The sequence below is a fragment of the Engraulis encrasicolus genome, chromosome 1, assembly GCF_034702125.1.
Source record: "Engraulis encrasicolus isolate BLACKSEA-1 chromosome 1, IST_EnEncr_1.0, whole genome shotgun sequence".
In the NCBI taxonomy this organism is placed as follows: Eukaryota; Metazoa; Chordata; class Actinopteri; order Clupeiformes; family Engraulidae; genus Engraulis; species Engraulis encrasicolus.
Window position 1 is genome coordinate 10,134,055 of NC_085857.1, and position 13,438 is coordinate 10,147,492.

General features: G+C 45.7%; 1 protein-coding gene across 1 annotated transcript; it reads left to right on the forward strand.

Annotated features, from left to right (window-relative positions):
* Nucleotides 1-3,474: 3,474 nt before the first annotated feature.
* LOC134445799 (neurotrophin receptor-interacting factor 2-like) lies at nucleotides 3,475-8,338 on the forward strand. The gene is made up of 4 exons (XM_063194890.1): nucleotides 3,475-3,859; nucleotides 4,590-4,740; nucleotides 5,249-5,361; nucleotides 6,499-8,338. The coding sequence occupies exons 1-4, from the start codon at nucleotides 3,672-3,674 to the stop codon at nucleotides 7,457-7,459; spliced, it is 1,413 nt and encodes a 470-aa protein (XP_063050960.1). The 5' UTR covers nucleotides 3,475-3,671; the 3' UTR covers nucleotides 7,460-8,338.
* Nucleotides 8,339-13,438: the final 5,100 nt, after the last annotated feature.

Genomic DNA, 13,438 nt, shown 5'->3' on the forward strand with positions numbered 1-13,438 from the left:
CTCTCTCTCTCTCTCTCTCTCTCTCTCTCTCTCTCTCTCTCTCTCTCTCCAAGAACAGCAGAGTAATACATGATAATGAAAGATCTAAGAGTGGGTCAACAAGTTCACAGTCCAGTGGCAGGGCCTAGAGAAAGAGCTGAGGTCAAGCAACCAGGTCATGGCCCATGAAGTGTACACAGTGTGTGGACACACACACACACACACACACACACACACACACACACACACACACACACACACACACACACACACACACACACACACAGTCAACAGGCAACTAACTTAACCTTCTTTACTACTGAACCAACAACTTCGAATTACTCCAGGGTGATGTGACATGCAGGTCAGTGACGTCTAGCTAGTAGCACAGCACATCCAGGTGGTGCAACCACAGTTGAAAGCGAAAAGAAAGCGAAAGAAAGCCCATTGGGAAACCCCAACTCCCATTGTCATTGTGACACAGCACTCCACAGCACACAAGTGAACACTGCACACTGCACACAACGAAATTGCATTTATGCCTCACCCGTGCAAGGGGGCAGCCCTCAGTGGCGCCCCATGGGGAGCAGTGCGGTGGGACGGTACCATGCTCAGGGTACCTCAGTCATGGAGGAGGATGGGGGAGAGCACTGGTTGATTACTCCCCCCCCCCACCAACCTGGCGGGTCGGGAGTCGAACCGGCAACCTCTGGGATGCAAGTCTTACGCCCTAACCGCTCACCCATGACTGCCCAGTTGATGCCACTAATATGTGCATACATTTTTTCTTGCTTGTTTTAGTGGATTATCTAAAAAAACACATTCATTACTTGTACATTAATAATTACCAATTAATAAATAATTTATAGACATTAGCTGTTACCGTCAGCAGTCATGGGTAAGTGGTTAGGGCGTCAGACTTGTAGCCCAAAGGTTGCCCGTTCGACCCCCATCCTCCTCCATGACTGAGGTACCCTGAGTATGGGACCGTCCCGCCGCACTGCCCCCTTGGGGCGCCATTGGGGGCTGCCCCCTTGTACGGTGAGGCATACGTGCTATTTGTTCAGTGTGCAGTGAATACTTGTATGCTGTCGAGTGCTGTGTCACAGTGACAATGGGGGTTTCCCAGGTGGGCCTTCATTTCACTATCGTCTGATCATCCCCAAATAATGTCATTGACCCTCGTTATTGTGCCTTACAGGGGGACGTCATGGGGAAACAGGTCAGGAACTCCACATGGTCCCAGTGATGCAGACTCCGAGCCCTAGCAGCACACAACAACAACAACAACAGCAACAACAAAAACAACAACAACAACAACAACAACAACAACAACAGCAGCAGCAACTGGAGGGACTGCCTTCTGCTAAACAACACAGCGCGGAGACGTATACGGCAGGGGATGATGAACGCGACGAGAAGGCCTCCCACACGCAACAGGTAGGGCTAGGTCTAGTTAGCCTGTTTATCATCAACTTTCAAATCTCTTCGAGACTTGGTCTGACCAAGAGCATAACAATGAACATTTCCCAAAAGACATGGTCCACAAGCCTCCCTTGGTTTGCTAATGGTTATTTGCTTCCCGAAAAAGTGGGAGGAGTTCCCGATTTTTCAGGTACTCAGAAAGTACTTGCGTTGCTCTTGACCTGACTAGTAGCAACGCTGAAGGTGTTACGTCACTAGGAGCGCACGGCCTGGCTAGGGACAGGTCTGAAGTGATCTGGGCTAGCTCGCCACTCAGGGCTCGAACCCGCCACCTACCAGTCAGCGCTCCAGTTCGGGCATGGGAGACACAGCACGATAGCTCTTCCAGACCAATACTGCCCTACAATTTCAGAACGCAGTATCTTGAAGATGGTCGAAAATGTGTTTAGACCGGAAATTGGCTTTAAAATACCTTCTTTTTCTTCTGTTAAAAAAATTTGGTCTAACTTGGTCCCGTTTCAGAAAAAACAATAAAAAACGATTATACTGCGCTTTTTGGTTTTAGGAGGTTACGTAGTACTAGCCAAGAACGCAGTATATCGCACAATATACTGCACTTCTCCATTGACACCGTGGTTTTGGTGTAGACAGTAATACCACAACAGAACGCAGTATAATGATTTTTCAGCTAAAAAGTAATGAAAATGTTTTTTTTTTTTTGCTTTTTTCTTGTGTGCATAAATTTCCACCATAAAAAAGTATTTGGAAATAGTAGTAGTAGTATTATATGGTGTCATTACCACTTTACCTCCAACACAGTTGCGTGGCCAGAAAGGAAACTTTAAAGCCTTTTTTCTCAGTTTGCCATTTCAAATTATACTGCTTCTGAAATTGTAGGGCAGAATAGCTCAGCGCAGTGTGTGCTGTGGAGTGCTGTGTCACAATGACAATGGGAGTTTCCCAGGTGGGCGTTCAGAAAGTCTAGTTCACTTTCAAATAAGTATTGCAATATAGTATGTAGCTATTTTTTTATCTTGGGTAGCAATTGAATGCCAGAATGCAGTGCAGTTTATGTGTGTTGGTGCATTTTCGGTTATTAACAACTATTTTCGGTTGATTTACAACTACAAATACTGTATGTCTACTGATAGTAAGCGTGTGGACTTAATTCTACTTACTAGGCTGGGTATTCAGAGGGTTAGAGAGAGCGTCCAGGCCATGGCCCAGTGAAGTGTACACAGTATGTACACACACACACACACACACGCACACACACACACACACACACACACACACACACACACGCACACACACACACACAGTCAACAGTCGAACAACTTAACCTGATGTACTACTGAACCACCAACTTAGAATTACTCTAGGGTGGTTTGGGGACATGTGGGGCGGTGACGGTCGGTGTGGGTCGGTGACGTTTAACTAGTAAACGTCTAGCTACTAAGAGAAGGAATTAGAGATGTTCAGGATCCAAGATCCGGTTCCGGATCCGGCAGGATAATAGGGTTTTTCAGACTATCCGGATCCGGCAGGATCTTAAGCAGTGGATCCGGTATCCGGCAGTTACCTAAAAATCAGGATCTGGGGCATCTCTACTTTTTACGTAGCCTAGGCTTTTCAGTCAGTCTTTCACAACCCCAATCGCTGCATGGAGTGAAAGCCCTTTGGAAGCGGCCGTTGAAGGCAGGGTGGGCCCACGTGTGCGAGTAGGCTATGTGTTTCAACCCTTTCGTAGGATCCGGTATCCGGTTCCGGATCCTGTATCCGGTTCCTGAATCAGGATCCGGTGCATCTCTGCCTGCATACAGGTCACCTGTGCCCGGCAGCGGAGACAGAAGGGGGAGAAGAAGGAGGAGGAGGACGAGAACGCCGGCTGCACCTCTCCACTCCTTCAGAACTCGTACACTGTCGTCTCTCCATCCCTGCAGTCCCACCTCCCCTCCCACCACCCCCAACAAAAACAACAACAACAACAACAACAACAACACAGCACACAACAACTCAGCACACAACATCACAGCGCACACAATCACAACGCTCCTAGTCCTGCTAGCTCTCAACTTGCCCTCACACTTCAACCACAGACAAGGTCCGATGGTCTCTCACAGCAGCAGCAGCAGCAGCAGCAGCAGCACACACACCTGTCCCATAGTCAGGACGGCAGTGCGACGTCCCGGGGGCGGGGCCTGCCGCAGCACACACACACCTCGCACACTCAGGAAGGCGTGACGAGAGGTGGCCCTTTACAGCACATGAGCCTAGGCCACCACAGCCAGGAGGGTGCGTCTCCGCTGTCTGCAGCTGGTCAGGAGGAGGAGGTGGAGGAGGAGGAGGAGGAGACGGTGATGGACTTGGGAGAACTGCAGTTGGAGCTGAAGGTGGAGCAGTTGGAAGAGGAGGAGGTGGAGGAGGTGGAGGAGGAGGTTGGACTCCACCAGGGGTATGTATGGCTGTACAGTTATTAAACATTTTTTGTTTGTTTTGTACAGTTTTTTTAACTCATTTTTTGAATGTATATGTAACGAAATTGTATTTTATTTGTATAGCTTGTTTCATACGCACATGCACTGCAGTTAGAGTAGAGTATCACTTATTGATCTCAGGGTGAAATTATGTGCTTTTCAATGCCATGACAACAATCAATTAGCTTTAAAATCACAATTGCATTATTAAAATACGGGGGCATCAGTGTGCTTTAAAACAGTGGTTCTCAGCTGGAACAGTCTTGGGACCCACCATTTTCCACTCTCATTCGGTCGCGACCCAATATTTTTAGCATTCAAGTCAATTCAATGCAATTCTCAAAATGTAACCAAGACTCGAATGACTGGTTGCACACTATCTATCTCACATAAACATTCAGATTGTATGACGACAGATGACATGGAGTTCACAAGCCTATCAAAATAAAAGTTGTGAATTGATTTTTTTTTTTTTTTTTTTTTAGAATTACGGTTTTTTTTTTACATCACGGCTTCACGACCCACCCATGACCCCTCCGCGACCCACTTTTGGGTCGCGACCCACCAGTTGAGAAACACTACTTTAAAATAATTGTGCCTTGCGAGTGCACAAAAACAACCGAAACGTGTGGGCATGTAGGAACTAGTAAGCAGCATCAAGTTAGTAATACTAAAATCTCCAGCTCACACGCTTTGTTTCCCCACAAGATGGCATGACAAGATGGAGCTGGGTGAGGACAGGCCACAGCAGTGGGCCAATGAGAACGACGCGTTCCAGATGAGTGCGCTTGACATGGAGAACGCCATGAGTGGGGGCATGGCGGCAACGGACGCCAGGACACACCCCCAGGATTCAGAGGTGGGTCATTCTGTAGGTCCCTTTCAATATCTAACCCAGTGGTTCTCAACCTTTTTGAACAAACGCCCCTTGACCTCATCATAAGATAATATCTACTTAAAAAAAAAAAAAAAAAACCCTATTTTGCATCTGCATTTGTTCTGGATATTTCCTGTGCACTACATATCTGCTAGTGAAGTTGGCTATGGTTATGTCCTCGATTGTAAGTCCCTTTGGTTAAAAAAAGTGTATGCCAAATGTAATATAATCCAAGTAGGTAGCAGGCTTCACTCAGGTTTCTTGATAACTTTTAAGGGTGCTGTCCCAAAAGAAAAGAAAAGGGGGGGCGCACTTTGCATCAATTTTTTTCTTTTTTCTTTATTTTTTGTGCACAGACGCGTTTCGGCGTGTGCCTTCCTCACTCTTCCTCATTGATGCCAAATGTAATATAATGTAATGTAATGTAATGGATAAACGCGTCAGCTAAGTGTAATGTAGTGTATTGTAATGCAATGGATTTTTGTTACAGGCCTACTTTGAGTCCCACGCGGTGGAACCCTCCGGGATCAGGAGTTCCCAGGTGGAGCTGCGGACAGGAAAGAGGGAAGACTCAAGAGACTTCTCATCGTGGGCTCGCCAGATGTAGGGTTCCCGCCTATTTTTTCATTGAGAAACAGGGCTTGACATTAACTCTTTTGCTCAGTGTCAGCAACTACAGTGGCTAGTGGTGTCCCCAGGTCACAAGCCATTTAGCCTTTCTGCTAACCAGAGTTTTTGTGTCAGATTTCTTCTTCAGAATATGCTTGTTTTTAAATAGCCTACAAACAATTGATGCAACTACTGTTATTTGTCACACCACAGAATAAGATGATGTACCAGTCCATGGGCGTAATTATAGGGGTGGGATGGTGGGGATGTCCATACTACTTTTGAGATAAACCTAGCTTTTCCACCACTTTTTCCACAAATATAATGCAAAAACAGCATATCCGGACTATTTGCCATTGAAAGGTCCCCACCACTTTTCGAGCCAAACCTACACCTTTGTACCTGTCTAGTGGCTAGTGAGACTGAAATTGTTACTAGCCACAGCCAATTTTTACTAGAATTTTGCCGGTTACCAGGTGCCAATGTCAAGCCCTGCTGAGAAAATTTCTCTCATGACTTTTTTTCATGACTTTACGTGTATTTTCCATGGCTTTATGACACAACAAGAGCATACATTTGAAAGATAATCATGTTATGCCCCGTGTACACCAAGCGCGAACTATGCGACCTGAGTGGTGGAAGTCATTTATTTCTCTATGGAGGGAAGGCGAATAAAGCTACCAGAGCGAATTCGGCAGGAGCGAAGTGAACTGAGCGACCAGAGTGAATTTTGACGATTAAACTCAAGCTAATCGTGAAGCGAATCGCTATGACACGGTTTGGCGAAAACCAATTGGAACGTTCATATCGACGAATGTCCCAGGCTGTCAAGACAGAGCCGTTATGTGATTAGCTAAATCAAACATGTCAATGCGGCGTCCAGAGCGAATAAAGCGAATTCATGGCGAAAATTCTTCAACCACTCCAGCTACCTGGGTCGCGTAGGTAGTGCCTGGTGTACACAAGGCATAATGCTGTAAAATAACAGAAGGCTTTAGTTGCCTTGAAACGAGACTGAACTTCCACAACTTTTTTCCCGAAACATTAATTGAATTTACTTTGTTCTTTTTTCCATGACTTCACTAGGCCTGGGTGGGATGACTTCTCTAACACTTTCCATTCCTTTTGCAGGATCTCCATCACCCTGCAGAGGGCAGGGGGACCGGAGGGGGAGGAGGAGGAGGAGGAGGAGGGGCTAATGTCCAACCAGCGACAGCAACAGGTCGGGGATGCACCATCCTCCTCGTCCTCCTCCTCACAGTCTTTCAGCCAGCCAACATCGTGGCCGACCTCCGCCGCTCTCCCTGTCGCCGTCGGTGGCCCTCCGAGGAGGAGCGTCTCAGGACAAGGACGTGGAAGAGGAGCGGGTAATGCAGCGGCCATGTGGGGACAAACCGTAACCGCTACGTCCTCCGCCGCACACACGCTGCCACAGAATGCCACCGCAGCCATGTCACACCACCTGACCATGCACATGCAGCAGCCATCCTCCTCTACATCTCAAACCTCTCATACGGACAAACGCCTGCAGGGCCACGACAAGGCCCTCTTCACACAAGCCCAGCTGAACCATGTCAATAACCACAACAACAGAAGCAACAACAACAACAACAGAGTTGTCATCAACAGCCACAACAACCATAGAGTCTCCACTAGCAGTGGCAGTCACAGACTAGTCGTCAACAACAGCCATAATCACCTCAGAGTTTCCACGGGAAGTGGCAGCAGCGGTAATAGTGGGGTTGGCAGCAGACTAGTCGTAAACAGCCACAACCACCCTAGAGTTTCCACTGGCCCTAGCAGTAGCAATGGCAGCAATTTCAATGGCAGTAGTGGTGGGAGTTCAGGTGCAGTTCCGGCGTTTGCCCAGCGGAGGGCAGCACCTGCCGTGAGGGAGAAGTGGTTCATCTGCTCCTTCTGTGGCAAGAGCTTCGACCGCTTCAGCCACCTGCAGATGCACCAGCGCGTGCACACGGGCGAGCGGCCGTACGGCTGCGGCGTCTGCGGACGGCGCTTCACGCAGCAGAGCAACCTGCGGACGCACCAGCGGGTCCACCGCGACCGGCCCGCACACGCGCGGCCAGACCGGTGACATACTCACACACACACCGGTGATATTCTAAGACACATGCACTAACTGGTACACCGCAACCGGCCCTCACATGCGCGCCGGCCAGATCGGTGATCAGTGTTGCCAGATTGGTCAGTTTCCCACCCAATTGGACTGTTTAGGATGGCCGCGTGTGTGTGAAAGAACGGCATTGTGAAGGTTGTTCTGTGGATTTATGGCCATAGAAATCAATAGAATTTGGTCAGGATTTAGTGCCTCCAGGCGTTTTTTGAGCATTTCTAGGGCTGGAAATCATCGGTCACATCTGGCAACCCTACGAGCCGCGTTGTCTGCAGGCACTGTTTGGTGTTGTATACTCATTTACGCATGGACTTGTGGAAGATGCACACCAGAGAATGCACTGTGACCGCATCAGAGAGACCCTTCTGGGTCCAGAAAGTAAAGACCGGTGGCATACGCGACCACTCCAAGAAGTTGGGGTAAAGAACTCTCTTGTGTCTTAGTTGATGCAACCTAAACTACAGTTCCAGCATTTGCGCCCACTGTTTCACACAGTGCACACACACTTGTGCATGGACAAGAGCGTTGCTGCGCACAGGAGAGTGTGTGCTGGTTCGGAAAGTAACGCTAGGGACATATAGCAGGCGAAACGAGCGAGGCCAAGAGAGAAGCGAAATTCAATTCAGTGTTCCATTCTGACACTCAACCGCCATCAGGTCGTCGTGGCCAATTAAATGGAATGAAACAGTTATGTTGTTGATTTGATTGGCCGCGGCAGGCGAGATTCGCTCCTCATTTGCACAATATTAAACTTGGTTTAATAGTTTCGCTCCTGTTCGCTTGCCTTGGCCTCCCTCATAGTAATAAATGGCGAAGTTCGCTTCGCTTGGCCAAATTCACATCTATTAGCGCATTCAGGCCGACTGAGAACCGTGCTGGAGCCCGTTCCAGCACCTAATCGCGAACCGACCGTCGTGTTCACGTCACAGATATTTGCGTTCGCAAACCGGAAAATTGGTTCGCAATGCGAACCGCAAAATACTAGGTTTTTCTCTGCGAACCGTGACGACAGCGTGGTCGTCAGCAGGTTCACGGTCACGTGCGGAAAAAGTTCAGAGCCCGGTATGAACACTGGCGGTTCGCAGACAAACACTATAGTGCCGAACGTAACTGGTGCGAGCACCGACACCGGCTCCGTTCTGGTCGGCCTGAAAGCCATATATGTGTCCCTACCGTAAGCCCTATACATATTTGCTCCAATAGGTCCAATAAGGCGAGTAGAAGGATTTTGCAAAGTTAGGCCGGTTCACGAGGCAGAGCAACCTGCTCGTACCGCCGAAGGGGCATTCTCCTCAGGATCATTTTTTATAGATACACACAAGTCCTTTATGTATCTACACTGTATCAATGCCGTGTTTGTGCTGGCAACCTTTGGGCTACAAGTCTGACGCCCTAACCGCTTACCTATGACCGCCCCCCTAACTGCTTCACAGGACTGCTCTTTTTAAGAGCAGGAAAGTCAGGTTCAATTTCCTGTATAGTATGTGTAGCATCTATCAAAACCATATTTGTCTCAAAGTGTGAGACGTTTTTTTAAACAGTAAATGGACTGCATTTATATAGCGCCTTTCTACTCTTTCAAGCAGTCAAATCTCTTTCCATTGTATGCCTCACATTCACCCATTCACACACCGGTGGCGGTGGCTGCCACGCAGTGTACCACCCTGCCACCAGAAGCAACTTGGGTTTAAGTATCTTAATTAGGGGTCGACCGATACAGGTTTTTTAATGCCCGATGCGATACCGTTTTTTTTTTTCCCCATCACCCTTGGCCGATACCCGATTTCCGATACCCGATATTTGGGGCCGATATGGGTTAAAAAAAAGACAAATATTCCAGGTCTCAAGTTCAAAATAAACATTCCTTTAACATTATCAAATTGAGGTAGAACTTGTAACATTTAAACACCCACTCCAACAATCAAGTAATGTCTAACAATCAAGTAATAAAAAATAAAGTGTCTTGGTGTTTTAAAAAAAACCCAGAATGACATAAAATAATAAATAAACAAAACCACACGCGTATCGGCCGATACCGATACACTTAAAAAATGCAAATATCGGACCAATATAGATATATATCGGTCTATCCTTGATCTTGATCAAGGATACTCACTGTAAAGGTCGGAATACTTGGCCATTATGACACACCCGTCCGGCTCTCTGATTGGACAGAGACAGGGACCATGATCTTGTCCGTTATGAGTCATAGTCCCCATACTGTCTTTCAGATCGGAACGATTGTGTAGAACTAAAGGCAGTATGGGATTTCCCAGGCTAGATATCTACCGGGTTATCCAGGCAGTTGAGCTCACAGGTCAAGTCACACACCAGCAGTATTGCAGATACTGTGTACCTATACAATCCAAAGGCGCAATAAAGCGCAATAGCAAGTATTTATTTTTGTTTTTGTCTTCCTGTGTCAAAGAAACCATGTTGATGGGCAATCTCAGCGTGTGACTGAATAGTGGCGAATAGAGGTCAGACATGTACATGCACTTGTCATGATCTTACATTATTGTTACATAATGTACATGTTACATTCATTTAAAACATTTCAATGAGTTATTTGAAGTGTTTTTTATTTGAAAATTATGTTTCTTAAGGGTGAACAAAAAGTTAAGGGGTATGCACAAGTTTTGTTATTTTTCTACATCATTTATATTCTTGTTTCATTCATATTTGTTCTAGTTTTCCTATGTCACCTCACTGTATCCACGAGCACTGAGTGTTCCTTTATTTCTGCAGTACCTTTCATGAATTCTTTCGGGCTTGTCAATCAAGCAGTCAGTCCTGGGGCCTACACTACAAAGCTGGGTCAGGAGTAAAGCAGGTTAAGCAAAGAGGTAAGTCATCTAATAGAAGAGCCTGGAGTCCTCATAAGAAAATGAGGACTCCTGGCTCTTCTATTAGATCAGGGGTGTCAAACTCAAATTGACTGAGGGCCAAAATCAAAATCTGGAACGAAGTCGCGGGCCGAACGCAACAATTATTTTTAAAATCGACTAAAATTGTGCATGCATGCACTTCATAGGCCTCCCAATACTTAAATTTCACATACACTCTTTACCACCATATTTGTCTCTTCAAATGTGTCAGCACATCCTGTGATACAGCACATTTAATGTTCAAGTTGTGTCACTGAATGGTGTATATGGGCCAACTGTAATACACATTTGAAATGATCTCGCGGGCCGAATAAAATGGCTCCGCGGGCCAAATTTGGCCCCCGGGCCTGAGTTTGACACCCCTGTATTAGATGATTTACCTCTTAACTTACGGTATCCTGCTTTACTCCTGATTCAGCTTTGTAGTATAGGCCCCTGGCCAGACTGTGGTAGTCAAGAGCTACCTGCATTCTCTCGCCACGGTTACATCAGCTGATCACCTCCGCTCAATTCTGATTGGCCACACACAACCTTTTGAAAAATCATTTTGTTGTGTGCGTGTGTTTTAGTGGATGTGTACTATGTGTGCACTATGTATGTGTACTTTTCCATGTGTGTCTCTTCACGTCTGACTACAACTGTGAGTTTATTGTGGTGTGACAAACAATGAGTTGTGTTTAAGTGGAATGACTTCTGTCTGGATGGGAAAAATACAGACATTGTTCTGCTGTTGTGCAATATTGCAGTCGAGTGCCAGAGAAAAGGGCAGTCGAATAAAGAATTATGTTTTTGACCACCCATGTCTTTTGTTACCTTTGTTGTCTTCGTGACCATCACTCACTAGCAGAGGTGTCAAAAGCAAGAGTAAGAGAAAAGTTGAAAAGAAAAAAAAAAACAGACACCGTTTCCTTCCAACACACGTGACGTGGTCGACCAGTTAACCTTTCTGACGCTGATTCTGAGCTGGTTGGATGACATCGGATACTTGGATTTAGAATGCGATTTGTCGGAAAACCAGAAGGGGGGATATGTTTCAGATTTTAAGCAATATCAATGGAATTCCATTGAACTGTGATAAAATCATGTAGAAAAAGGACAATTCCCCCATCCCCCCTACAAATCGCACCCTGCTTGGATTAGTCTTTACTTATCCATGTCTGCCTCGTTTCATACAGTGGAATCATGTCTATCAACTATGCAATATCATGTACTAGTGCTGTACTACTTTAATCATGACTTTACTCAACTACTCCTAGTATTGACAACCAGGGGCGTAGGCAGAAATAATAAAACAGGTGGGCCCAGAAAAAATCAGACGGCCCCAACCCAAAAGCGTGTAGGTAGATATTATAATACCGCGCTATCAACTATGCAATATCATGTACTAGTGTTGTACTACTTAAATCATGAATTTACTCCACTACTCCTAGTGTTGACAACCCTGCTGACTAGCTGTCATGCATCCCTGTGACCAGTGTTGCCAGATTATTGGGCTACTTGGGATGAGCGTTGGCGAGTAAAAACGGGAAAAATTGGCCATTTGGCGTTTTTTCCAGCCGTTTTGGGCCCATAGAAGTCAATGTAATTTGGTGAATTTGGGCGGAATGTAGCGCATTTTGGCGGTTTTTGAGAACCTTTTGGGCGGGATTTGGTCAGACACATCTGGCAACACTGCCTGTGACCTAATGTATGTTTATGATTATTACAGAGATGAAGTTAGCATTGAAGTAACACACAGGAAATACAAAAAAACAGGTTTTATTTGCATCTAATATGAAGATGAAAAGCACTGTATAATAGTTACAAAAAATACATACACAATGTGATTAGAACACTGAGCGCAATTAACTTTAAACCAAATTGTCTCATTACTGTAAATAAGGCCATCACAAGTCCTGCAAACACATCTCAATGAGTAAGAATATTGTGGGGAGAAAGTGCATAAACTGAATTACTGAGCTAAAAGTGAAGTTCATATCAGAACGATTTTGTACAAACAAACCTTTGGTGCAATTATAATACAAATAAGCTGGAACGCAAAATTCAGGGTTTAAAATCTTCACAACAGAAATGCCAGTCTTCTGACAAGTAATACCTTATCTGTATTAGTGTCTGCTTTTGTGTTTCAAATAGACATTTATCATAGTAATTTCTCCATGGTATTCTAATTCTTTGAGATGTGACTGTAGGTAGATAGATAGATGCAGAGGCGATTCAAGAGTCAGCTGGGGCCCCAAGCGAAAATGCAAAAGAATTAACATTTGAGCCAAAATCACCACTACTGTATGGCCTGTTATTCACTATCTAGGGGCTTGGGGGCCCCAAGCGGATGCCTTTCTTGCCTGATGCCTGATGCCTTGCAAGATGCACCTCTAGATAGATGCTAGATAACAGACACATCACCCAGAGAAGTTCATGTTCAGTATTTAGTTTGGGAATGCATGTAACACATGTGATTAGTTACAGTAAATTTAGTTTAAACAAGCTAAACTAAACCTAACAATTATGATCAGTTATAAATTGTGAATGCCTGAATGTCGGGTGATATGGAAGACAGATTTGAGCTAATCCGAGGCAAATGATAGAACAGGGATTCATAAACAGATTATAGCGTGTAGCAGACCCATGTCTGCCATTATCATTCTCAGGGATAAGAAAAGAGTCTTGTCCTAAGCACTGTCCTTTGTCCACACTTGCAGCTTGGGGTTTCCAAAGACCACCACCAGGAGCAGTGCAATGCTACTGCCCTGTACCGACCAGTGTTGCCAGATGTACGATAATTGAAGTATTTGTACCATAATTTTGTCCATTTTGTCCTCTGTACGATCAAAAAAACATGATGCACGATAATTTCAGAGTTGTCATTCAGTTCATTTAGATGCCTTGAAACAACAATTTGGGTCTTGAATGATAATTTCCTCCCAAAAAGTCCCCAAAAACTATAATTTTGAGGTTTTGGTACGATAATTCAGCATTTTCCATCTGGCGACACTGGTACCGGTGATCAACAGTAGGCTATACTCGGCCCTTGGGCCGGGACTGGTGATCTGGC

Coding starts and splice junctions, on each gene's coding strand:
- LOC134445799 (XM_063194890.1), top strand. CDS start 3,672: ATGAGCCTAGGCCACCACAGCCAGGAGGGTGCGTCTCCGCTGTCTGCA. Junction 3,860..4,589: donor GAGGTTGGACTCCACCAGGG/GTATGTATGGCT, acceptor TTTCCCCACAAG/ATGGCATGACAAGATGGAGC. Junction 5,362..6,498: donor TCATCGTGGGCTCGCCAGAT/GTAGGGTTCCCG, acceptor TTCCTTTTGCAG/GATCTCCATCACCCTGCAGA.